The 27,184-nt window shown below is 50.2% G+C and overlaps 1 protein-coding gene across 1 annotated transcript; it reads right to left on the bottom strand.

The window, feature by feature from the left end:
* Positions 1–13,189: 13,189 nt before the first annotated feature.
* On the bottom strand, positions 13,190–26,964 carry ABCD1 (ATP binding cassette subfamily D member 1). Its single transcript, XM_049767487.1, has 10 exons — positions 25,731–26,964; positions 23,562–23,742; positions 17,944–18,086; positions 17,702–17,870; positions 17,523–17,617; positions 15,983–16,128; positions 15,301–15,446; positions 14,396–14,480; positions 14,195–14,320; positions 13,190–14,099 (listed from the first exon to the last, which is right to left on the bottom strand). Exons 1-10 carry the CDS (start codon positions 26,625–26,627, stop codon positions 13,871–13,873), a joined length of 2,217 nt encoding a protein of 738 aa, XP_049623444.1. The 5' UTR covers positions 26,628–26,964; the 3' UTR covers positions 13,190–13,870.
* Between the last annotated feature and the right edge of the window lie 220 nt (positions 26,965–27,184).

Below are 27,184 nucleotides of genomic sequence, written 5' to 3'. Positions count from 1 at the left end.
ATCAGCCCAATGCACTCCCTGGGTATATCAGGCAACCTTGACCCAGCTCTTGTTCTCTGTGGGCTCAAAGCTGTTTCCCTCCTCAATGAACAGAGATTTGGCCATGTTCCATAGCTATGCTATTCACTCTGTTGATTATCTTTTGAGCTACACAATGTCTAGCACTTGATATCGGTCCTTTTGTGTGTTTAAATTTTTATTTTGTGATTGCTCCCAATGGCGTTGGGGTCCCTATGGGATGGAGCCCAGAACACCTGCTTGCAAAGCCCTGGTGTGACCCTATGAAAAGGGCCTCGTTTATGTATGTTTGAGTTCTGCTGGCCTGTGCATTCGGGGTTGCTTCTAGTAGGTCACTGTTCATTCCAATGTTGTGAAGATTTCCACTGCTATTTTATTCTTCAAGGACTTAAAACATAAGTATTAAAATGGAGACACTGTTTGACAGTCCTATTCATCAGAGTACACGGCTTATAGTTTCAGTCTATTTCAGGTTTACCCCAAACCCACCACCAATGTCCTGAGGTCTCCTGGCAGCCCTTGCCACCTCCTTAACAAACTTGTGTTTAAAGTGTAAGTATTATAATGTGTAAGACCCACCACCACTGCCTTCACATTACCTGCAGTTCACCTCATCACTCCCCCACACAGGTTTTTGTTCTTGACCTTTTCAATTTTCCAACCTACAGCCTGTTCTGGCCTGTTCCTACTTATACACAGATGAGGACAACAGTGCATTTGCCTTCTCCTATTTACCTCAGCCCTGAAACCCTCCAGTTCTTGCCAAGTTGCAACAAACCAGCTGAATTTTTTTTTTGGTTTTGGGGTTACATCCGGCGGTACTCAGGGGTTACTCCTGGCTCTTTGCGCTCAGAAATCACTCCTGGCAGGCTCAGAGGACCATATCAGGTGCTGGGAATTGAACCCAGGGCCTTTCTGAGTCCGTGGCCTGCAAGGCAAATGCCCTACTGCTGTGCTATCTCTCTAGCCCTTTCCCTTTCTTTCTTTCTTTTTTAATTTTTATTGTGACCAAAGTGCATTACAAATCTTTCACTGCATCATTTATGGTACATAGTGACAATGAATGAGGGGCATTCCCACCACCAGTGCTGTCCTCCCTCCGCTCCTGTTCCCAGTATGCATCCCATATCTCCCTCCTCTACCCCCCAGTATGCTAGTGCAACTGGTCTCCACTTTACAGCTTGTTGTAGATTGAGCACCTATTCCACTGTCATTGGAGATAAAAAGGATAAGAAAAAGGGGAGAAAAAAATTGGTGACAACTACCAAAAAAAAAAAAAAAAAAGAAGAGAGAGAAAAAAAGAAAAATGGAAGAAAAAAGAAAAAAATGAACCCAGCAAATAAAAATAAAAACAAATCTCTAAATAATAACCACAAGAGTGAAAAAGAATGAGAAAAGTGGAAGAAAAAAGAGAAGGAAAATAAAGTCAAAAACAAACAAATCAAAACAAAACAAGAAAACGTATGGGTGTGCTGGAGTGGTAGGATTTGGTGTTCCCCCACTTTTTTTTTTGCATGGGCACAGTAAGCATTGGGGAAGAAAGGGAATTCCCGCGGCTAAGAGATTCAGGGTTTCTCCATCCTTGAATCATACCATCATGGGATCAACCCCTGGCTCCATATATACTCATTACCCCATCCCAAAGGCTTTTTTGTGATGCCAGGAAAGTTTCCTCTCAGTTGTGTGTGAGAAAATCAAGCCACTGTAGCTAGTGATCTTAGTATTTGCGCAGGTTATAGGTCAGGGTCTAGGATAGAGTCTCTAGGTTCTAGAGGTTCCTATCCATCGTTGTTGTGGTGTTCAGTCTTCTGTAACACTTGCTCCCTGTTTTTGTTCAGTCCCTAAGCCGAAGCCTAGGATATTATGGATCCAAAGGATTGAAAAATGAGGGGATAGAGGAGTTACAGGGATAGGGGAGAGGCAATACATGACAGGGGCTATATACAATATATATACTATGTATATATATACACTATATATACACTATATATACACTATATATATATATATATATATATATATATATATATATATATATATATATATATATATATATATATATATATATGAGTTGTTTGTGATTTCGGCTTGGAGTCAGTAGGGAAAGTCACATCCATAAAGACTGACTTTAAAGATCTATTTGAGTGTTATCATCCAAATCTTTGGTATTTCGTTTCCTTTCATAGACCGTCTAGAATGAAGAACATTTTTAGATAATGCTTAAAAAATATATTTGTCAGGGCCAGAGAGATAGCATGGAGGTAAGGCATTTGCCTTTCATGCAGAAGGTCATCGGTTTGAATCCCGGCATCCCATATGGTCCCCCGTGTCTGCCAGGAGCAATTTCTGAGCATGGAGCCAGGAATAACCCCTGAGCACTGCTGGGTGTGACCCAAAAACCACACACAAAAAGTGTATTTGTCTTTGTGCCCACGCGGTTATAAAAATGAGTATTAGTAAGAAAAGACACTGCTGCAGGGGGTCCAGTATGAATACGGGAGGAGTTTCCCTCCTCCTCCCTCTCCCTCAGAGCCCAGTTGCCAAACCTGGCCCTGAAGACCAGTTTGGCATGGGGAGACCTCGGTCTCCTGGATTAAGTGGTCAGCCCAGGAGGCCATTGGCCAGCTGTCTGCCCAAATTCCCAGCCATACCCGTAGGAGAGGAGCAGGAATCCTGGCATGTGGGATCGTCTGGATCCAGTAGCAGCCTCCCTTTCCCCCTTTTCTTTCTTTACTTTTTGCTTTTTTCTTTCTTCCTTTCTTCCTTTCTCTTCCTCTTTCTTTTATTTTTCTTTCTCTTTTTCTTCTTTCTCTCCCTTTCACTTTCTTTTGGTTTTTGGGCCACACCCGGCGGTGCTCAGGGGTTACTCCTGGCTGTCTGCTCAGAAATAGCTCCTGGCAGGCACAGGGGACTATATGGGACACCGGGATTTGAACCAACCACCTTAGGTCCTGGATCAGCTGCTTGCAAGGCAAATGCCGCTGTGCTATTTCTCCGCACTTTCTTTATCTCTTTTCTTTTTTCCTCTTCCCCTTTTCTTTTTCTTTCTTTTCATTCCCCTCTTGTTCTCCTTTTCTTTTTTCTCTTCTCTTATTCTTTCTTTTCCTTCCTTCCTTCCTTCCTTCCTTCCTTCCTTCCTTCCTTCCTTCCTTCCTTCCTTTCTTTCTTTCTTTCTTTCTTTCTTTCTTTCTTTCTTTCTTTCTTCTTCCTTCCTTCCTTCCTTCCTTCCTTCCTTCCTTCCTTCCTTCCTTCCTTCCTTCCTTCCTTCCTTCCTTCCTTCCTTCCTTCCTTCCTTCCTTCCTTCCTTCCTTCCTTCCTTTCTTTCTTTCTTTCTTTCTTTCTTTTTCCTTCCTTCCTTCCTTCCTTCCTTCCTTCCTTCCTTCCTTCCTTCCTTCCTTCCTTCCTTCCTTCCTTCCTTCCTTCCTTCCTTCCTTCCTTCCTTCCTTCCTTCCTTTCTTTCTTTTTTTTTTTTTGGTTTTTGGGCCACACCCGGCAGTGCTCAGGGGTTACTCCTGACTGTCTGCTCAGAAATAGCTCCTGGCAAGCACGGGGGACCATACGGGACACCGGGATTCGAACCAACCACCTTTGGTCCTGGATCAGCTGCTTGCAAGGCAAACACCGCTGTGCTATCTCTCCGGGCCTCTTTCTTTCTTTCTTTCTTTCTTTCTTTCTTTCTTTCTTTCTTTCTTTCTTTCTTTCTTTCTTTCTTTCTTTCTTTCTTTCTTTCTTTCTTTCTTTCTTTCTTTCTTTCTTTCTTTCTTTCTTCTTTCTTTCTTTCTTTCTTTCTTTCTTTCTTTCTTTCTTTCTTTCTTTCTTTCTTTCTTTCTTCTTTCTTTCTTTCTTTCTTTCTTTCTTTCTTTCTTTCTTTCTTTCTTTCTTTCTTTCTTTCTTTCTTTCTTTCTTTCTTTCTTTCTTTCTTTCTTTCTTTCTTTCTTTCTTTCTTTCTTTCTTTCTTTCTCCCTTCCTTCCCTCCCTCCTCTCTTCCTTCCTTCCTTCCTTCCTTCCTTCCTTCCTTCCTTCCTTCCTTCCTTCCTTCCTTCCTTCCTTCCTTCCTTCCTTCCTTCCTTCCTTCCTTCCTTCCTTCCTTCCTTCCTTCCTTCCTTCCTTCCTTCCTACCTCTGACTCACTTCAATCAGCATGACACTCTTCAGACCCATTCATGTAGCATCAGATGTCATGCCTTCATATTTTTGTACAGCCAGTTAGTATTCCATTGTGCACATGTACCATGGCTTCTTTAGCCACTCATCTGTGCTTGGACACTTGGGCAATTTCCAGATTCTGGCTATTGTGAATAGTGATGCAATGAACATATGTAGAGAGATTTTCTGAATAAAGATTTTGGGTCCTTTCGGTAATGTCAAGGAGTGAAAATGCTAGTCACGTGGGAGCTCAATTCCTAGTTTTTTTTTTGTTTTGTTTTGTTTTAGTTTTTTGTTTTTGGGTCACAGCCGGCAGCACTCAGGGGTTACTCCTGGCTCTACGCTCAGAAATCGCTCCTGGCAGGCCTGGGGGACCATATGGATGCCGGGATTTGAACCACAGTCCTTCTGCATGCAAGGCCCTACCTCCACGCTATCTCTCCGGCTCCAATTCCTAGTTTGTTTCTTTGGTTTTGTTTTGTTTGTTTTTGGGCCACACCCTGCTGTGCTCAGGTGTTACTCCTGGCTATTTGCTCAGAAATAGCTCCTGGCAGGCACGGGGGACCATATGGGACACCGGGATTCAAACTAACCACCTTAGGTCCTGCATTGGCTGCTTGCAGGGCAAATATCACTGTGCTATATCTCCGGCCCCCAATTCCTATATTTTTTTTTGTTTTGTTTTTGGGCCACACCCGGCGGTGCTCAGGGGTGACTCCTGGCTGTCTGCTCAGAAATAGCTCCTGGCAGGCACAGGGGACCATATGGGACACCGGGATTCGAACCAACCACCTTTGGTCCTGGATCGGCTGCTTGCAAGGCAAACGCCACTGTGCTATCTCTCCGGGCCCCAATTCCTAGTTTTTTAAGGTATGTTCATATTGTTTTTCAAAGAGGCCAGGCCAGTTGATACTCCTACCATTAGTGAATGAGGGCTCCTTGTATCTCTTCATCCACACCAACATTGGTTGGTTTTGTTCTTTCCTATGTGTGCCAGTCTTGCTAATGTGAAATTACATCTCACTGTTTTTCTGTTATGCATTTGTCTAATGATAAATGATGCAGAGCATTTTTCGCATACTTTTTGATCATCTGCATGTCTTCTTTGAGAAGTTTGTTCATGTCTTTCACCTTTTTTTGAGCTACACCCAGCGCCACTCAGGAGTTACTTCTGGCTCTGTGCTCAGAAATCGCTCCTGGCAGCCTCGGGGGACTATATGGGATGCCGGGGATCGAACCCATGTCTGTCTTTGGCTGGCCTCGTGCAAGGAAAAAACACCCTATCATTGTGCTATAGCTCCAGCCCTAGACTTTCACCATTTTTTTTTTTGGTTTTTGGGCCACACCCGGTAACGCTCAGGGGTTACTCCTGGCTATGCGCTCAGAAGTTGCTCCTGGCTTGGGGGACCATATGGGACACCGGGGGATCGAACTGCGGTCCGTCCGAGGCTAGCGCAGGGAAGGCAGGCACCTTACCTTTAGCGCCACCGCCCGGCCCCAACTTTCACCATTTTTGACGGGATTGGTTGGCTTCTTTTTCCTGTAAAATTTGACCATAGTTTTAGATATCTTGGATATTAACTCTTTATCAGATAAATAATAGGTAAATATTCTCTCTCAGTTTGTGAGGTGTCTTTTTATTCTAGTCACCATTTCTTTTTGTGGTGTAGTTTCTTAGTTTGGTGTAATTCCATGGGCTTATCTTTGCTTCCATTAGCTTGGCTAATGGCAGTGAATCTCTGAAGATGCCCCTAGAGTTAATGTCATCAAGTGTTTTACCTATATTTCACTCATATAATTTATTGATTCAGATTTTGTATCAAGGTTTTAAATATATTTCTATTTCACTTTTGTGCATGGTATTAGAAAGGACATGAATTCATTTTTGGGTATATGATCACTTTGGGTGTATGATTTACCAAAAACTGTCTATATAGCTGGGGTTCTATCTCTGGACTCTCAATTCTATTTCACTGGTCTTAAATTCTTTTTTTTTTTTGTTTTGTTTTGGTTTTTGGGCCACACCCGGCAATGCTCAGGGGTTATTCCTGGCTGTCTGCTCAGAAATAGCGCCTGGCAGGCACGGGGGACCATATGGGACACCGGGATTCGAACCAACCACCTTTGGTCCTGGATCGGCTGCTTGCAAGGCAAACACTGCTGTGCTATCTCTCCGGGCCCTTAAATTCTATCCTTAGTCCACTACTGCACTATTTTGATTCGTAATATATATGGCCTTAGTATAGTTTGAAGTTGGGAAAAGGGAAGTCTCCCAACTTTTTCTTTAATATTTCTTGGGGGAAATTTATTATTCCATATAAATTTCAGTAGTGTTTGATCTATATATTTTTAAAACATGATGGATATTTTTAGGAAAGAAGGGAGCTAATTTATTTGATCTTACTTTACTTTTTGGAATTGGGGTTACATTAGTAGTGCTCAGGACAACACAATAGTAATGAGCACCACATATGGTTCACCTTAGAGAGTGTCACATGTGCACTGGAGAAGAATGTGTATTCTACCTTTGGGAATTGAAAAGTCCTTGATATGTCTGCTAGGGCCATCTCATCTCTTCCATTTATTTCTTCAAAGCCAGTGTTTTTCTCTTTAATTTTAGTCTACTTGATTTATCCAGAGGTGATAGATCAGTGTTGAAGTCTCCCACTACTATTATGTGGCTGTCAATACTGTCCTTCAGAACTCTTAATAGTTATATTAAATATTTTTATGGTCCTTCTTTAGATACATAAATGCTTAGGACTGGGTTCTTCATATCCCTTTCATATCTCTTTCCCTTATACCCTTCTGTTTTCTTTTGTTTTCAGGCCACACCTGGAAGTCCTCAGGACTTACTCCTAGGCCTTCTCAAGGGTTACTCTTGGCTGGGCTTGGGGACCCATATGGGTGCCAAAGATCAAACCTGGGTCAGCTTCATGAAAAGTAAGCTCCCTGCCTGCTCTACTATCTCCCTAACAACTACTCATATACCTTTTTTAAAACTTAAAGTCTATCTTGTCTGATATAAGTATGGCAACATGGCCATTTGAAAAGAATTGTTTGCTTGAAAATATCGTTATATTTATTATAAAATAAGCCTTGGACTTTGAGCCTATATTTTCTCTGACAGTTAAAATGTTTCTTGGATGCAGCAGAAAGATGGAATCTGTTTTAAGATCCATCCTGCCATTCCATTTCTCTTGATTGGTACATTTAGGCCATTGATATTGAGTGAGATTGTTGATATAAATGAGCTTTTTGCCATCATTGTGTTAAAGTTATGCATGTTTGTGAGGTTTGTCATGTCTAAAAGAAGTCCCTTTAATGCTTCTTGAAATGTGGATTTCAAGGCTATGAAATTCCTGAGCTGTTGCTTATCCATGGAGTTCTGCATTATTCCTTCAAATCTAAATGGTAGTCTAGCTAGGTAGAGTATTCTGGGTGAGGTGTTTATATCATTGCGGTTTTTTTCCCCTCACTATCTCCAACATTTTCTTCTCAATATAGAGTTTCACTTGATAAATATGCTGTGAATCAATCTATTTGTTTGTTTGTTTTTGGGCTACAGTTGTTGGTGTTCAGGGCTTATTATTGAATCCATTCAGGAAACATTCCTGGTGGGGTTTGAGGAAGCATATGTGGTTCTGGAAGTCAAACTTGGCCTGGGCTCATGCAAGATAAGTGTCCTACCTACTGTACTATTTCTACAGCCCCTCTGCTCTGAATGTTTTCCTTGGGGGCAGGGGAGGCACAGTTGGCATTGCTCAGGGCTTACTCATGACTCTATGCTCATTGATCACTTCTGATGGATTTGGGGGACCATATAGGGTGCCAAGGATCGAACCTGGGTAGGATGTGTGCAAGACAAGAGCCTTTACCTGCTGCTATACTATCTCTCTAGTCAATCCTTCTGCTGTAAATAATTGTTTTTGGTTTTTGGACCACACCTGGTGACACTCAGGGGTTACTTCTGGCTATGCACTCAGAAGTAGCTCCTGGCTTGAGGGACCACATGGAACTCGGGGGAGGGGTGGGAAATCCAACCGCGGTCTGTCCTAGGTTATCGCGTTCAAGGTAAATGCCCTACCGCTTGCGCAACTGCTCTGGCTCCTTTCTGCTATGAATTTTAAGGAAGCTCCATTTCTATGTAATTTCCTTCTTTGATCTTGCTGCTTTCAATATTCTATAGCTCTCTGTCTTTTTTGTTCTGATTATACCATGTCTTAGATTATTTTCATTTGAGTCTCTTTTGGATGGGACTCTTTGGGCTTCTTTTCTGTTGTTTGTTTGTTTTTGTTTTTGTTTTCTGAGCACACCCGGAATTGCTCAGGGGTTACTCCTGGCTCCACGCCCAGAAATCACTCCTGGCAGGCTCAAGTGACCATACGAGATGCCGAGATTTGAACCAATGACCTTTTGCATAAAAGGCAAATGCCTTACCTCCATGCTATTTCTCTCTGGCTCCCTCTTTGGGCTTCTTGAATCTGGGCACAGGTGCTCCTAAGCTCTGGAAACATCTCAGTTGTGATTTCTCTTACTACTGCTTCTCTGTCAAAATCATTTTCTTATTCCTCCAGTGCTTTGACGATTCTTACATTGTATCTCTTGAACTCAGCCCCTATCACTCACATGCTTTTTCATTGATTTTGACACTTTCCTTTATCTTTTGTTGTTTTCTAGAGGTTTCCAGCATCCGATTTTGTAGCTTGTTTTTTTTTTTTTTTTTTTTTGGGGGGGGAGGACATACTCTTCCTAGCTCTGCCCTCAAAAATGACTCCTGGCAGGCTCGGGGACCTTATGGGATCAAACCCAGGTCAACTGCTTGCAAGGCAAATGCCCTACCCACTGTGCTATTGTTTCTGCCCCTGGAGCTTGATGTTATCATCAGCTGCTGTTATTCTGCTGCCAAGATCTTCCATTGATTTATTAAATGTCACCTACAAAATTCTTTTTTTTTATTTTTTTATTTTTTATTTTTATTTTTATTTTTTTTTTGGTTTTTGGGTCACACCCGGCATTGCTCAGGGGTTACTCCTGGCTGTCTGCTCAGAAATAGCTCCTGGCAGGCACGGGGGACCATATGGGACACTGGGATTCGAACCAACCACCTTTGGTCCTGGATCGGCCGTTTGCAAGGCAAACACCGCTGTGCTATCTCTCCGGGCCCTTTTTATTTTTTATTTTTTTTTGGGGTCACACCCAGCAGCGCTCACGGGTGAATCCAGGCTCTACGCATAGAAATCGCTCCTGGCAGGCTCGGGGAACCATATGGGATGTCGGGATTCAAACCACTGTCCTTCTGCATGCAAGGCAAACGCTTTACCTTCCTGCTATCTCTCTGGCCCCTACAAAACTCTTTAGTTCTGTCACTAATGATTTTAGTTTTCTCATTTCTTTTTTCTTTTCTTTTTTTTTTTGGGGGGGGTGGCACACCCAGTGGTGCTCAGGGGTTACTCCCAGCTCTGCGCTCAGAAATCGCTTCTGGCTCAGGGGACCATATGGGATGCAGGGAGTCACATCCAGGTCTGTCCTGGGTCAGCCGCCTGCAAGGCAAATGCTGTGCTATCTCTCCAGCCCCAGTTTTTCTCATTTTAACCTCATACTTTCTTGTATTTGTACCATTTTTTTCTCTGAATACATTAAACATCCTTGGAAGTTGAAATATATCTGAAGTCCTTATCTGATAGTTTATTAGTTGGTTAGTACTGGTCAAGTTTTCTGAGCTACTTTCTTCACTCACTAAGCATGGTGGGTTCTACTTTGCTTCCCTATTACACCTGCTGCATCTAGGGGTAAGTTAATTTGCCACTCATGTCCTCATACCAGGGAACTCTCTGAGGGATTCAGATGAGTGCTGTTGTCTTGCTTTCTTGTTACTTCTCATTGGTTGTTGGAGTTCTGTGTTTCAGGATGACTTTCAATGTCATTGGCTCTGCTTCTCTACACTGGGTATAATTAGGGTTATATGTCTATTTCATATGACTATTTCATATGTCTATTTCATATGACTAATTTCCAGTATTGGCAGTATTTGTGCATGTTGGTGGGCACAGGTGAGTGGAGCTAGAATTATTCTTAGCACAATGTGGTTGGGGGCAGCTAAACCCTTCTTTAGTTTGAGCTCACTGCAGAACTCCGAAGTGTGTTCCCCATGAGGAATGAATGAAGCAAGTCCTCATAAAAGTTGGTTGCTGGGGCTGGAGAGATAGCATGGAGGTAAGTTGTTTGCCTTTCATGCAGAAGATCAGCGGTTTGAATCCCAGCATCCCATGTGGTCTCCTGAGCCTGCCAGGAGCGATTTCTGAGTACAGAGCCAGGAGTAACCCGAGTGCTGCCGGGTGTGATCCCAAAACCAAAAAAAAAGTTGGTTGCTGTGCCCACCTGGGTTTGAGGAGAGGTTGGTAAGGTGAGGCTGGATCAGGGCCAAACTGCTGCTCAGCTAAAGAGAAACCCTTCTCAAAGATTTGCCTGAAAGTGTATTTTTCAGTCTCTTTTCAGCCACTGTGGGTGGGCTGAATGTGGGGTTTGTCACCAATGATTAATACCACACCAGATCTTCACATACTGAGGTTGAGTTTGGTGGAAGTGGGCCATGTGGTGGTGATCTTTATGGTCAGCTCTGGAGCCTTGTGTTTTCCCTTTATTTTTGAATTTTGTGGGTTGGAGGCGGGGCAGTTGGTGGGGTGGGACCAACTTACAGCAGCCTTTCATTGGCCTCTTCTAGCACCATGCAGAGGGCTTTTTGTTTGTGGTGCTGGGGATCAAACACAGGGCTTGACTACTGAGCCACACCTTGTGTCCAGTATTGGCCTCTTATTTGGCGTAATCATTTGTACCCCAAGGCTGGCTTTGAGAAGAATTTCTCTGTATTAGGGGTGATTTACATTGCATATGGCTGACCTGGTTTGATCCCTGGCATCCCATATAATACCCTGAGCCCACCAGAAGTGATTTCTGAGTAGAGTCAGTAGTAATCCCTGAAGTACCACCATGTGTGACACTCCCCCCAATTCTTTGAACTCCCTTTTGAAAATTTTGCTTTTTTTTTGTGGTTTTTGGGTCACACCCGGCAGTGCTCAGGGGTTACTCCTGGCTCCATGCTCAGAAATTGCTCCTGGCAGGCACGGGGGACCATATGGGACGCTGGGATTCGAACCGATGACCTCTTGCATGAAAGGCAAACGCCCTAGAAGAAAAAGAAAACAAAAAAAACCCACAAAAAAAAAAAAAAAAGGCAAACGCCTTACCTCCATGCTATCTCTCCAGCCCCGAAAATTTTGTTTTTTAAAATATTAAAACCATTGTGTTTTATTTTATTTAGGAGGGGTTTGGAGTTACACCTGGTAGTACTCAGGTATTATTCCTGACTATACCCGGAGGCTACCCTTGTTTGACTCCTGATCCTTGAACGGGCCTCTTTAAACACAGTGCTCTCACACATTCTCTCCAATTGATTGACCTACCTACTTACTTAACTATCTGCCTATTATCTCTATTTAACTTCTTTCTCATCTAAATATCATCTGTGTCCATCCATCCACCCACCTACTCAGTATCTGGCATCATTTTGTAATTCATTACTCTTACTTTTATTCTTCCATTCACCTAGCATCAATTATCTGTCTCATCTATCTAACATATCACTGCCTGTCTAGGTACTCTGTTACCCACACACTGCCTATATATGCATTAATGCATCCTTTTCTTATTTGGGTGCTACACCCAGAATTGCTTAGAGCTCACTCCTGGCTGTGCTCAGGAACCACTCCAGGTGGGGCTTAGGGGATCCTATGCAGTGCCAGAGACAGAATCTGGGTTGACTGTGTGCAGGTTAAGTGCCTATCTCCATCTCTGTCCATACTTTACTTTTATGGCCCAGGAAATCAAACTTAGGGCCCCATTATGCAAGGCACAGGTTCTACCACTGAGCCACCTGCTTCTCTCTCCTCCCTCTACCCATCCACCCATGAAAATACATCTACTTACCTTATCTAGGAATATATGTATGTTGTATGTGTCTATCATATTTGCCTATTTTCTTTCTATGCACCTATTATCACTATCTCTGAGTCCTGAGCTATGTAAATATGCACCTTTCCTCTTCATCACTGACCAGTGTCTCTGACAATCTTTCAGATCTCCATCCCAACTTGTCTGTCGTCCATGACCTATATCAGTTTATCTACTTCTTTCAATGCTCGTGGCCATGCACTATATGATTTATCATGCACTCATAATTTATCATCTAATCTTTCTGGGGCCTATCAATCAATGCATGCATCATTTATTATCTTTAAAATGCTTTATTTGGGCATTTTGGCTACATTTAGTGGTGCTCTGGAACTACTTGTGTATTTGGGAGTTGCTCTCAACTGTTTTCTGGGAACCGTGTGGCAGCAAGCATCCCTGTGCTCTCTCCAGGCTCATTTGTCATCTCATCTATCATCACATCTCTCTTGCCTCGTAATCTTCAATCACTGGCCCTATGACCAATACATTATTTACTTTATGGTGGGACTTGCATGGCTTAGCTGGACTTTCCTTAGCTCAACCATAGCATGGTGGCCTGCACCTCTCTACTCCTGAACACTTCTACCATTCCAAAGGGAAAACCCACACCAGAAGCAGCTCTCCCAGGTTCCCAAATCTACCTGTGTCCCCATAGATGTCCTGTTTCTGGCTGTACTGCAGCCTGGGAGGTATTTCAGGCCTGACGGGTCTGAACCATTCTGCGTTGATCAGGACATCTGGCCGCCTCTTTCAGGTGTGAGTGTGATACCTGTGCCAGCTGAGAATGGGGACCCCAGGCCAACCTAAATCAAGGGCTCTGTGGTTTATTGTAGCTCCCCATTTCCTGCTCTGTCCTGCTTCCTCCCCCACTTCATCCTGGTAGGCCTGGAAGCTCAAGCCCAGCACCCAGACCCATGTCTCTTCTTCTCCACTGGAGCCCTACCTGCACATGTCTGAGTGCCACATCTATATTGAGGCCCACCCAAGCCCTGTGGATCAGGACAGAGAGGCTGGACTCAGTTTCCATCAAGGTTTTACTGACACACCAGGAGGGCTCCTGGCTGAGGGCTGAGGCCCGGAAAGGCACGGCGGCAGGGGCCGGCTTGGCAGCCCCGGCTGACCCCTCTTTGGCACTGAACTGGGACACTGGGGCCCTTCTCCCTGTGGTCCCAGCATCCACCCCACTTGCTTAGATTGGCAGTGTAGGCTGGTGGGGCGACAGGCTCATGGCCGCCTCCCCTGCTGGCAGGGGCTCAGGTTGGCGATGTGAATGATTCTGGACGCAAAGGCAATAACTTAGCTTTGGGAGGTGGGCAGGGCACATTGTTCATGGGGTTCTCTGGGACACACTGTGCAAAGGTGAGCCCAGAGCTCTGGGTGGCATAAGGGTGGCATGTGGGCGGCTGTGGTGGCGCCATCCCTTTGGCAGGTCCTGTGGCAGGAGGAACATCCCTTGGGACAGAAACTGGGGCTTACTGCTACCCCCAGGTGGGGGTCAGCCAGTGAGCCCCTTCCCACAGAAAAGATTCAGAGTTGGGGTGTAGGAAGAGGCAGCCGGGGGAGGAGCCTCCATTTGCTCCCGGCCCCAGGGCCCTACCTACAGGGCTTGTGGGAGAGGAGGGGAGGTATAGTGTGGGGTTGTGAGGTGTGGTGCTTTCCTTCATTGATTCAAGGGGTGGGGTTGCTGGGGGAGGCAGTCAGGAGACAGCAATTGGCTCAGCCCCTTCTGCTTCAGGGCTCCGGCTTTGGTCTTGGCCAAGGATCTGTCTCAGCTCCCGCAGGCGCTGCTGCATCTTGGGGACCCCAGCCAGCTGCTGCTCCAGCCGCTGTCTCTCCTCCGTCAGGCTCAGGCGAGCTGCAGAGTCCAGCTTCTCGAACTTCCAGCCACCCTCTCCGTCAAATTGCAGCAGGTGTGTATGGTACTTCCTGGGCAGGACAGGGATAGGGAGGAGGTGCCAGGATTCCCAGGGCCAGAGCCAGGACCCGCCCTCCCTGCCCTGTTTGGGCGCAGGGGTGCCTACCACAGGGAGGGCCGGTGCGTGATGGAAAGCAGTGCGATGCCTGCATCCTTGGCTGCCTGGAAGATTTCACCCTCCACATCGATGCTAACGGCACTGGTACACTCATCCAGGAGGGCGTACTTGGGCCTAGAGGCACAGAGGGAGTGGGCTGCAGGCAGGCCCCTTCCTCCCCAGTCCCCACCATCTGCAAGGGCCACTCACCTGTGGTAGAACATGCGGGCCATACCGATGCGCTGTTTCTCACCCCCTGACAGGACGTCCTTCCAGTCACACACAGCCTCCCAACCTGGGGGAACACATACCTTACTCATTTGGGTTGACCAGGGCCATAGACTGAGGAGGGGGGTGCATGCTGTATGCCCTACAGAAGGGGTACCCCCACTTTCACACAGTAGTACTGGAGCTCCGGTCCTCAGGCCTCTGTTGCTGACCCCCATCTGCACTTGTTGGCAGCCCGACCTGCTAATTGGTCGACCAGCATGAATGGAAACTGTGAATACAAGTGCACCTCATCTTCCTGCAGCCTGGCAGGGATCACCCAGAAACTCGATGGGCCTCTCTAGCCTACCTGTAGTAGGCATCACAGGGATCAGCCTACATGGTGACCATTTCCTCAGATAGAGGCCATGTGCCCTGAACTGACCTAGTCCTTCCTGTGTCCTCTGGCCCAGGCCAGGACCTATCCTTCTTAGGGATACCACATGCCTCACAGTGGAATCAGGAAAATTGGGCACAGGGGGCACTTTCCCTGGCTATGGGTGTGGCAGTCGCAGTGGGAGGAGGTACTGGCGATTCCCACAGAGGAGTAGGAGTGTCAGGCCCACAGAAGGACCTCTTGGAGTGGCCCTGCCTGCAGTGCAGACAGGGGGAGCTGGGTCTCTTGTCTGTGGAGTATCCTGGCCCAAGCCCCATGCTCTTGGCCTCATCCTGGAGCACCTGGGCCACCCAGGCTGCCATTCACTGCCAGGCATGCCCAGCAGGCAGCTGCTGGAGGCCCTGGCACTTTGGACTCAGCGTGGAAGGGCAAAGTGGCACTTGGGGCCAGTCAGGGTGTTGGTGGGGACAAAGGGTGACTGGTCCCCACCTTCCCCTGGGCGTGCCCCCACCTCCTTCCCGCTGCAGGATGTGGCGCAGGTGAACAGTGTCCAGGATGGCCTCGAGCTGCTGCTCTGAGCAGCCCTTCCGCCGCATGGCCTCCTCCGAGTCAGGGTAGATGATCTGGTCACGCAGGGAGCCCACCGACATATAGGGTCTGTGGGAGAGTGGGGTTGCATGAGAGAGGGACCCAGTGGGGCCCTGGATCTCTGACACCATCCCCCACTTCACCTACCACCCCAGAGCCCACACAGACACATACATATGCTTACCAAGAGGCACCCAAAATGACATGTCTACTGTCCCCTTTTCTAAAATGGCATCACTTGGTGCCTTCCCCTTCCAGAAATCTACCTTTGCATGGATTATTTTGTCTGGCCCCATCTGGTGGCGGTTGAGGCTGACTCCTGTGCTCAGGAGTTCCTTCTGGTGGGGCTCACAGAACTAGATGTGGTACCAGGTATCAAAGTAGTGGTCAGGTGTAAGGGAAGTAAGCACCTCCACACCTCTGCTATGGTTCCAGTGTAAATTAAACCTTTTTGGTTTTGGTTGTGGGTTTCAGTTTGGTGGCCAGATCAACCGAGTAAAGGGACAGTACATGCAGTGTGGGGACTCAAATGGGGCTGGCTGCAACTGACCCGCTCTAGTCTCAGCAACTCTGTTTCATGTACATGTACACTCATATCTACGCACCTTTGTGGAATGTAGAACATACGTTGTGGTGGGGGTTTGTAGAGCACCCCGCCATATGTGGGCCACAGCCCACCTAGGATCCGGAACAGGGAGCTCTTGCCACAGCCATTGGGGCCAGTGATGAGCAGGTGCATGCCCTCTTCCACCTGCGAGCAGAGCAGGGCTCAATAAGGCGTCCCTCGCCCTGCTGCCCCATGCTCCAACAGAACAGGGGGTCTCAAGCTTCAGGAGCCTTAACTGGACCCAGACTACACTGGGGGAACAAGAAATGGAAGTAGAGTTGCCCCTTACCCCACCCCATCTCTTCAAGATCTACCAGCCACACAGTGAAAGAGTGGGAGCACCCCAGAAGATGCCGAATCCCCAAGACACACTGTCCTTTTCCCTGGGGTTGCTTGAATTGGGCCTCGAGGTGTGACTTTGCTCCTTATGTCCTGCCACATCCAGGTACCTATGGATCTCTCCTTGTGCCCATGAGTGCCAGGGTGCCACAGAGGGCTCCCTCAGAGGCCAGTGCCATGGACCCCTCTGGACACTTGATGCAAGTGACTGGAGTCTAGGGGAGCAGTAGGGTGTGGTGTGGACAAAACTGACAGCAGAACTCTTGGGCCAGATGCTGGTTGACCTCATACTGTGCGATGGGGTTCCCCCAACTCCTATGGACCCCCAAGACTTCAGAATCACATCGTATGTGGACCTAGAGTCAAGACAGATGCAAATGGGGGTGCTTAGGTGTGGTGGACAATGAGGTGGGACATGGGGTGTCATAATGGAAAGGAAGAATTGTAACAGACACGCATGCAGGGATGCCTGCAAGGCTAGAACAATGAGGGGAAGTGAGCACAGATGTCACTGAACACGCCCTGTCTGGGTCCAAGATGTGCAGGCCGGCTGGCACTCGGGACCCATTGGACCTCAGGGCCCCTATATACATCCCTGTGTCCCTGGCTAATGACACTGTATACTTCCCCCTAGACTTTGCCCCACAGTCATCTGCTCTTCCCCCTTGACCTGATCTATGGCCCTCATCACCCCTCCTGCAGGTAGGGCCTCACTCACTGGGACTGCCTGAGCTTAGCTAGACTCCAAGAGTGCCATAAGCCAGATTTTGCTGGTGCTCAGAATACCTGGCACCCAGCAGGCTCTGCTCTCTGGGTCTTTTAGTTCCTGACTTCCCCTCCCTCGCTGCCCCGTATGCCATAGGCCATGCCACGGCTAAGAGTACATAAGTACTGGGATGTGCCAAGCAGATGAGAGACCCCAAGACTAGAGCAGTGGAGGGTAACCCCTGGCACCAAGAGTGCAAGTCCTGGGTTTTATGGGGAGCAGGTGGTGTCCTTAGTGACCCTGGAGCCAGCCAGGGGCCTCTGCATGGCCTGTACGGTCCACAAACAACCATGGGGAGAACTGGCCTGCTCTTGACCTCAGCTTGCCTGTTCTTAACCTACAGACCCAGCCAGCTGGACACGAGGCTGGGGCCGGACCCCAAGACCCTGAGCTGTCAGCCTGCACTTCGGGGGCCTGGCCCTCCCCAACCTACCCGGATATTGAGGCTGGCCACAACCACCTCTCCTGTGGGCGTGATGATAGGGATGTTCTCACAGATAATGCCCTTCTCCACATCCACCACTCGCCCTGAAGAGATGCAAAGAAAAGTGAGGGGGAACAGCTAGAGACTAAGGGGAGCCCCTTTGATAAGGAATGGAGTGAGAGCCTTACCTTGGATCTGCAGAGGTCCCTCCATACGGATACCAGACCTCACCATGGTCCGGGACCCAGCTGGCACATCCTCAGGGTCCCCAGGCCTCTTGAAATGGCAGTGCCGGACGTCGTGGAAGACCTGGAACATCTCGTGCACACGGGCCGTGTAGCCAGCCAACTCTGTCACCTGCAGGGAGGCTGCAGCTGAGTTGGGAAAGGGCATGGCATGGGCAGGCCAAGCCCCGTGGGTGGCACGTTACCTCCTTGTATGAGGAAATGATGCGTTCAATGGCATCCGCTGCAGCCGTGAGGAGGTTGCGGGCAATGGTGAAGGCCTCAGTGCGCTCACTCACCAGGTCCTCCTCCTTCATAGCCAAGGCTGCTTTTTTCACGGCTTCTGAGTCTGTGGTTGGGGCGAATGGACATCACTGGTGACCCAGGACAAAAACAGGTACCCACAGGCGACATGACACAAAAGTATGTACAAAAGTCATCAAGGGCCAGGGAAACAATGTAAAGTACTGCACAGGCTTGGCATGTATGGGGACCAGATTTGATCGCCATCAACACCTGGTCCCCAGGGCCACCATGGAGTGACCTTTGAGCACTGCCAGGTGTGGCAGCCAAAGCCCAACTGTTCTTCCAATTTCAAAAAACCACCTCACTGTGAATACAGCACTGATCTGCATATAAGAGTAAAAATGGCAAAACTCTTTTTTTTTTTTTTGTGGTTTTTGGGTCACACCCGGCAGTGCTCAGGGGTTATTCCTGGCTCCATGCTCAGAAATTGCTCCTGGCAGGCACGGGAGACCATATGGGACGCCGGGATTCGAACCGATGACCTTCTGCATGAAAGGCAAATGCCTTACCTCCATGCTATCTCTCCGGCCCAATGGCAAAACTCTTAGAGCAAAGAAGGGATTCAGTTTTGCGAGCCTGGATCCTGCATGGCTTTGCTCATATGACTGCAGAAACACATGTGACAGGAGAGACACAGATAACAGGGCCTCACTAAAATGAATATTTGTGCTCCAAATGCTACACTGAGGAAATTAAATGGTAACACATGGATGGAAAAATATCTGCAACCATATGACTGCTAAGAGGTAACTGGAATTTAAAAAAGACTCCTTTCAGGGCCAAGGCAGGAGCACTGAAGTGGAGCACTTGACCTTGGGTTTGATCCCAGGTACCTCCATTTTTTTTTGGTTTTTGGGTCAAACCTGGCGGCACTCGGGTTACTCCTAGCTCTGTGCTCAGAAATCGCTCCTGGCAGGCACGGGGTACCATATGGGATACTGAGATTCGAACCACTGTTCATCCTGGATCAGCTGCATGCTAGGAAAAGGCCCTACAACTGTGATATCTCTCCAGCCCTCCATTTTTTAAGAGACTTGGGTTGGGGATATACCTCAGTGGTAGATCATTTGCCTGGCATGTGTCAGGCCCTGGGTTAGGTTTGATCTCTGGCACCATAAATAAATAAATAAATAAATAAATAAACAAACAAACAAATAAATAAATAGATTTTGCCACACCAGGTAGTACTCAGGAATTGCTCATGGCAATGCTTGGGGTACCATATAAGATGCTGGGGATCAAGCAGTTTGGGTGCTTTCAAGGCAAATTCCCTACCTTGGTGCTATCACTCTGGCCTTAAAAAGATTTGCATGATTTTTCCATCCTTCCTTTTCTCCCTCCCTCTCTCCCTCCCTCTCTCCCTCCTTTTCTTTCTTTCTTTCTCTTTCTCTTTCTTTCTCTCTCTCCCTTCCTTCCTTCCCATTTCTTTCTTTCTTTCTTTCTTTCTTTCTTTCTTTCTTTCTTTCTTTCTCTCTCTCTCTCTCTCTCTCTCTCTCTCTCTCTCTCTCTCTCTGTCTGTCTTTATGTCTTTCTTTCTTTCTTTCTTTCTTTCTTTCTTTCTTTCTTTCTTTCTTTCTTTCTTTCTTTCTTTCTTTCTTTCTTTCTTTCTTTCTTTCTTGTTTGGGGCCACACCTTGTAGTGCTCAGAGTTTACTCCTGGTAATGTTCACCACACTTGGTCCTAGAAATGAACCTGGGCCTCCTATATGCTAGCATGCCAGCCTGCTGAGCAATCACTCAGGCCCATTTTTTAATTACCATGAGACAATCCAATTGTAGTAGTCAAGGATCGGAAGAGATACCACCACCCCTAAGCCATGTGAATGGCCACTCAGCACAATACAACAATAGCAGAAATCATCAAGGAAATGCCAGTGCAAACCACAATGAAACAGCACTTCTGCCCCCACTTGACTGGCTATACTTTAGAAACGATCCTAACAAGGCTGTGAGAAAACAGGAATGGTCGCATACGCTGGTGGGAGGGGGAAATTGTTGGTTCAGTGTGGAGAACAGATTTGCAGCATCTCACAGCCTGAGCAGCCAGCCAGCCCTGCTGCACACCCAGGATAAATACAAACACTGAAGCTCACAGCAGCCAGAAGTCGGAAAGGAGCCTGTGTTGGTTGGTGCACGGGCGAGAGCTGCAGCCACAGCGAGCCAGGCCAGGCTTTAAAAGGAAGGAGCCACTGTTCATCCTGTGAGAATGGGCAACCTAAGAACCAGAGCCGGGGAGAGAAGCCAGACTCCAAAGCTCCAAGTCTGAAGTTCTATTTACATGAGCTGTCCGGCACAGGCTAATCCCCAAGACAGAAAGCAGGTTTGTGGGAGGAGGCAGGGGAGCAGGGGTGGTGCTAGAGGCAGCAAAACTGGGCAAATGAAGCTAGAACCTGGAAAGGGTGGAACCAGGAACCTGTTCAGTGTTTCAGGAAGAAATGACTGAGGGCCTTTGCCTCTGCCTCTAGGAGAATTGGATCTCCTGGCCGCCCCCTTAACCCTCCCCAGCACTGTTAGCTGCTCTCCACCCATATCTATAGCCCCCCTCACTGTCAACAACCCCCTCTTCAATGGCCCGGCCCCCTGTCCCTGCATCTTGGGCGATCCCTGAAGAGCTTTGATGTACGGTACCTATCTGAGACCCACCCATTTCTGGGAGGGGTCTTGGGAACCGGATAATAGGTGTGACCTTACCTGCAAGACCCGGCCCATTCCTGGGAGGGGTCTTGGAATAGGTAGATAAACCCGGAAGCCAGGGGATTAGGGGCTTTGGCCCTTTCGGCCCTGCTGAGCTTGCTGGCTTTGGGGTCATGGAGGCCAAAGGGAAGATGGCTAAAAGGAGTTTAAGATGCAGGGCCAAGAATAACTAGTGCTTGAAAGGTTATGAGTAGGCCACACACACATGTGGCGAATAGGGCATGAATAAAGCTGATGCTTCCTGAAGCCTGCCTGTGAGTGAGTGATTTCGCGTTTCACCTGGGCCTGGAACTCGCCGGCTGAATGGGGTTGCAGAGCCACGTGGCCTGGGGTGGCAGAGAGAAGAATCTCTCCATCCATCGCCATCCAGCCCCATCGCTAATTATTTGATACAACACTTTGACAAAAGGAATGTTCTAGAAATGGCAAGGGGGAAGAAAAGGAGGTGGACTCTGAGAGTCTTGGGGTGTAGGTCATTGTGCCTTACAGAGTGGAAATGTTCTGGAGAGAGTGCAAGGTGGAGGCCCTCGGGCAACGATGGGGGCAATTCAGAGGCTATTGGGCAGTAGATGGATACATTCTAGCACTCCCCTCCCTGCACCTGGCAATGTTTTTGTGCCCTGAGCAGGAGGCTTTCACCCCTAAAGGAGATGGTCCTAAGCCTGCCTTCTTGCAGCGACCCCAAAAAGCAGGGGTTATAGAGGCCTCCAGCTGGTGCCAGCATTCATAGTGAGTGTTTTTTTGGGGGGGCAGGGCACAGCCAGCAGGGCTAATGAGCCACCTGTGCCATGTGTCTGAGTCATCCAGCACCTCAGCAGCTCTCAGACCCCAGGATTGAAAAAGGGCGAGGGTGAGGCAGAGGCCAACCAAGACCACAGGCAATAGGCAGCTAAAAGATAGGGGGTCCATAGGGTCCTTGAGATAAGGTCCCCCAATGTGAGGGGAGAACAGCAGAGCTCAGGCCTCAGGCAAAAGTGTGTCTGAAACCTGGGGGCAAACCCAAGCTATGGGGAGAAGCACTGAGGGGCCTTGAGTCTTGAACTGTATGAGTCAGGGGAAACTGAGGCTGGGAATATGTCAGGCCATGCTATACCCAGGTGACCGACATCCCCCTGCTCTAGCCTGGACCTTTAGTGGCCAGAAAGCTCCTCCTCTGTCGGAGGCGCAGACAGCTGAAGGGGCAGGAACCCAAAAGGAGACCCCTGAGAGCTGGCATCCAACAGAGCTCAGGCTTGGAAGTGGACCCTTGGGAATCCTGCATGCCATACGGCAGCTGAGAGCTGCCCTGGGCTGGTAGGAACACAGGAGGAAATCCCAGATGTGAAAGCAGAGGCCTCGAGCTGATAGCAGGGAGCTGTGCATGCAAGGCTGGGGCTCGGGGCCCTCAACACCAGGTGAGTTGGGCAGATGCTCACCAGGCTAGCATGGGCTTCTGAGCACTGCTAGGAGTGATCCCTGAACAACACCAGGTGTGGCTCCTAAACCAGGAAAGGAAAATGGTGCTCAGCTGGTTCCTTACCAGGACTGCTGAGCACAAGCACAGATCACCCAGCAACTTGGGGGTCCCTCAGAAGTCTGGTTCCAATGAGGAAAGCATATACCCTGTAAAGGCTGCCCCCTCATCGTGACCTTCAGGACCCCAACCATTGACTGACAATAGAATGGGGATGGCAGCCAGAGTTTGCCATTTCTTTTTTGTGGGAGAGTCACACCCGGCAGCACTCAGGGGGTTACTCCTTGCTCTGCACTCAGAAATCGCTCCTGGCAGCCTCGGGGGATCATAGGGATTCCAGGGATCAAACCCGGGTCTGTTCTGGGTCAGCTGCATGCAAGGCAAATGCCCTACCTCTCTCCGGCCCCAGAGTTTGCCATTTCTAACTGGGCAAAAAAAATGTGTTTCCAAATGTCTGCTGGAAGAGAGATAGGGCTCAGGCAACGTCATAGAAATCCTAAGAGCCAATCCAGAAGGCATACTTGGAGCAAGCCAGCCAGGCAGAATAGAGCCACAGAGGAGATGCCAGCCCTGGGCAGCGGTGGGGAAGAGACGCGCCAAGCACTATGGAAACATCCGAGCACTTCTAGAGCAGGGAAACAGCTGTGGCAGTCTAGGGCCACAGGTCTAGCAGCAGCATCAAGAGACCTGTTGGGAGGCCTGACAGGGAAGGCCGAGACAGGCAACTGTCAGGGCAGTGCAGCCCTGCCTCCTGCCTCCTGCTGTGGGTCACTATCCATTCTCTTCCCACACCCTTTTGTTACTTAGTTGCAACTTTGGGGAAAAGGGCTAAACAAAGACTTTTTTCAGATGGTAAAATAACCGCAGCATTCTCATGAAGAAAATCAGAGAACTTTCTGGAAGGAGATAACCATGCTGCTGGGAAAGGGATGTGAGCAAAGAAATTGGTCAACCGGGGGTTGGATTTGAACAGGCATCGATCCACGGGGGCCACAACACAGACATGAGGCTGGAGCAGCCTTGTCCACAGAACCAGAGGCCTGTGGGGTGCACTGGGGCTGGGGTGCCTGTCTTCCACGGTGGGGGAAGCGCTTTATTGACCTCTATTGGTTCTCACAGTGTAGGCAACCAGGTAAGACTGTGCTTGAAATGAGTCCTTGCCAACCCCACTGAGGTCAAGGGCAGGCAGATTCCTGATTGGTGGCAGATGTGCCATGACAAGTCGCTGCCCATCTCAGCAGGCTGGACAGTGGGTTCTAGGACTGCTATGCCCAGCTCAGGGGTATGGGGCCAAGGCCAGGAGCTGTTGGATATGGGTGAAAAGCAAGTGCTGAGGGCTGGACCCTACATGCCCAGGAGCCCCAGTCCTCACCTGAGTCTGAGTAGCCGGTGGCAGTGATGATGGGGACAGCCACCATGAGCAGGCCTGAGGCGCTCCACACGTACTTCATGAGGAACTGCTCCAACATGACATACCACAGGCGGCCCAGCAGGATGAGGTTGATCTGTGAAGCGAGGTCCTGGTAGGAGCGCCGGAGCAGGGCTAGCTCCACCTGTGGAGACAGAGTGAGCTTAGCAGGGCGGGTGGGCAAAGGCCAGGTTCCAAGCACCATCGCATCACAAACACGGGCCTAACTTGCAGACCTGGGGGACAGCCGTGGTGAAAGGGGTTCCACGCCTTCCGAAACCCAGCCCTGGCCGTTTGTACTCTGCTCCCTCGAGTTGGGGAACTCATTGTGCCTCTCTCTTGGCCTAATCCTCAACCCAGTACAGAGTTTCATGGGAGCAGAAGGCAGTGTCCCTCCATGGGCAGGCCTGAATTGATCACTAATCACTGAGGTACACCCTCTCACAGATAGCTCTCACCCAGGCCTGGCTCTTATGACCTCAGACCAGTGGAGTAGCAAATCCAAGACTGAGCATGGGCTGGGCTTGCCAAGCGCTGCGTCCCCTGCCATCCCTCCTGACCACAGGAGGGGGACAGCTAGGGACAAGGGCAGTGACTGTGGTGGCAGCAGCCAGTCAGGGAGTCAGGAGTAGTCATGAAAGGGGGTGCAGCGAGGTGGCATTGGAATGGGATGTACAGGGGTACACACCGCAAGCCATCTTGCTTCCTTTCCCCAATCTCCATGGATTGGTTCCCAGGGCCCGCAGGAAGCACAATCAGAGACCCTGGGAGAGCCCAAGGTGCCAAATGGGCCATGACTTATGGAAACAGCATACTGGGAAACATCTCAGCAGAACCCAATATGCTGCTGCCCTGTTGTACCTCTGAGCTGGGGCCAGGGACCATGGAAGATGCCAAGGGTTGTGGGTGAGCTGCAAATCCTGTGGCCAATGGCCCAGCACTAATTCCTGCCCTTTGCCTACGGCCTCACCCTGTCAGCCAGCCCTGCTCCCAGCCATGCTTCTTGGCAGTTCTACACAGTGCATCCACCTCTCCTCTTTCTGAGCCCCAGCCCTTGCTCCCCAAGTGAGCACACCTCTCAGAGCAGCCTGGTAATCCCAACTCATTCTGGGAGCTAGCAGGAGTGCCAGCCAAGACTGACAATATAGCTGCAGGGAACGTGCCAAGCGCCTCACCCAGGGCCAGGGGCCAGCCACCTGCCAAGCCCTGCGGGGCTGCCCAGGGTGCAGGAGTGCGGGGCTGCTGGAGTAGAAAAGCCAGGCCGCCCATGCCTGAAGCTACTGTCTGAGGCTCCCTGACTAGCCTTTTTAGGAATCTGCCCCTCCAGTAGCCAATGAGAAAAGGTCCCAAGCAGCCCCTGACCCAGGCCAGCCACAGGGAGGCCTAGAGGAGGCCAGTGTGCCCTTCCCCCTACATCCCCGCACAACTCGGAACCGAAACCAGAGTCAAAGGAGGGCCTGAGGCAGCTGCAACCCCAGCATGAGGAAGGGGAGGGGCGAGGCGAGATAAAGGGCTTGCAGGCCGGCAGTAACCTCGCTGACGCTGGTGTGAGGGAGGGTTAGCGGAAGGGGGAAGGGAGGCTGGGCCTTGGAGAGTGGGACCCAGCTCGCCACCCAGCTGGGGGGGGGCACTCTGGCCTGGGTGCTGGAGGAGAGGCCAGGACTGACCCCAGGTCCAGCTCCTCCACTGCTGCGGCCGCCACGCTGCTTGTTAACCTCGGCTTGGGCTGAGTCATGCCCATAATGCCCGCCAGTTCAGCTGGTCAGCTTGGCTGGACGCCGGCCTTCAAAGGGCTGAGGGTGGGAGGCAGGGGGCCCACGAGGGGCCGGATCACAATCTTTCTCCCACACAACAGGTGACTGCTCCCCAGCCAGTGGTGGCAGCAGCAGTTGGGGGGCACTGGTACTCCAGCAGTGGGAACCGCTAGGATGCTGAATGGCACTGCCAGGCCAGGCCAGGCTGGCCCAGGCTCAGGGCAGGACAGAAGAAGAAGCAGCAGAAGTGGCAGGGGCAAGCAGGCAGCTGGCCGGCTTGCACCCACCAAGCCTCTGCTTTTCCATTTCTCGGTCCAGCCCGGCCCACACCAAGGGTATTACCCCCCAGTCCCTGGCCCGGTGGCCTGAACGGCCCCACCTCGTGGCCCCCATAGAAGGCGATCTCCTCAGAGTTGGTCACCACGCGTGAGTGCATGTAGCGCAGCTCCCCTTTCCTCCGCGCCTCCTCGGCTACCAGCTCCCCAAACTTGGGCGAGAAGGCTCGCAGCACATTGGCCGTGAGGAACACCACGAGGCCAGCGATCGCAGAGGGCCAGGCAGTTCCTGCCCCACGGGAGCGGGCCGCCCTGACCAAGGTGTAGGCCGTTACGGCCACGTCCAGCAGAGGCTTGGTCAGATTGGAGTAGAGGTGGGCCACTGAGGCAGCAAAGGCCACCACGTCTTCCGTCAGTGACTGGTCAGGGTTGCGCAGCCGGCCGTCCATGTTGCTGACGCGGTAATAGGTCTGCTGGGAAAAGTAGAGGCTGTAGGCATGAGACACAAGGCGGCTGCGGAAGGCCAGGGCCAGTTGGCCCTCCAGGTAGCGGATAGCACTGTTGATGAAGGTGGCTGGGAGTGCGATGAGCAGCCACTGCATGAGCTGCCAGCCAAAGGCCCGTGGGTCCTTGCGCACAATGCAGCGTGCCAGCCGTCCGTCCAGGCGGGCCACGTACACCGACAAAAAAGTTCGGCTAACCAGCGTGGCTGAATGCAAGGCCAGCAGCCCTGTCTCCCGGCACAGAAGCCTAGGAAAGAGCAACCTCAAGAGCCACAGCAGTCGCTGCACGAAGGCCCGGTTCACGCCAGCCTTGGCCGCTGAGGTCCCTTTGATGGTCACTCCCGCCGTCGGTGGCTCCTGCGGGTCCCTGGCCGGGGCCAGGCACTGGCGCAGGAGCGGGTAGATTTTGTGGGCTCCATAGGCCGTGAGGGCCAGAATCACGGCACTGCGCTTGAGCGTGCTCACCCTAGAGGCTCGGGGCGTGGACAGCACCGGCATGGCCCCTGCCGGCCGGCCGCTGGGCTCCAGTCAGCAGCAGAGGCAGGTGGATGGACGGCGGTGACTCTGGCCCTACTCGTTGTCTAGACAACTGGGAACTTCGCTGTGGTCCCCGATGATTAGCGCTTCAGGCCACCGGGGAGGTGCTGGGACCCCTGTCAGGGAACTCAGGGTCCTCCAGGGTCGCTGCTGCTGCTGCCAGCTGAGAGGGAGGAAGTTGTTAGTCCCCCAGCACCGGGGTCACGGCCTCCAGAGATCTCAGGCTCAGAGGAGGGCGGCTCTTCCTTTCCTCCTCCTCCGGTCCCGCTGGCGCCCCTCCCCGGGGCCCCGGGTGCAGCGTCCGCTCTGCGGCCCGGCTGGAGCAACTGTGGCTCCGCCACCCTCCCGGAATCCCCACCTACCCACCCCTCCCCGGGGCAAGCGGGGAGAGACGGAGGCGGAGGAGGGCCGGGAGGCGGGGCCCTGGCAAGCGCCCCACCCCGATTGGCCCCGCCCTTCCCTGGGACCACAGAGACGTGGGATGACTCCGCGGGCTAGAGAAGCTGCCGGGAGCCTTC

This window comes from Suncus etruscus, chromosome X (genome assembly GCF_024139225.1).
Source record: "Suncus etruscus isolate mSunEtr1 chromosome X, mSunEtr1.pri.cur, whole genome shotgun sequence".
NCBI classification, from domain to species: domain Eukaryota; kingdom Metazoa; phylum Chordata; class Mammalia; order Eulipotyphla; family Soricidae; genus Suncus; species Suncus etruscus.
Note: the sequence above shows the minus strand (reverse complement) of the source record. Positions and strands in the feature narration are given on the sequence as shown.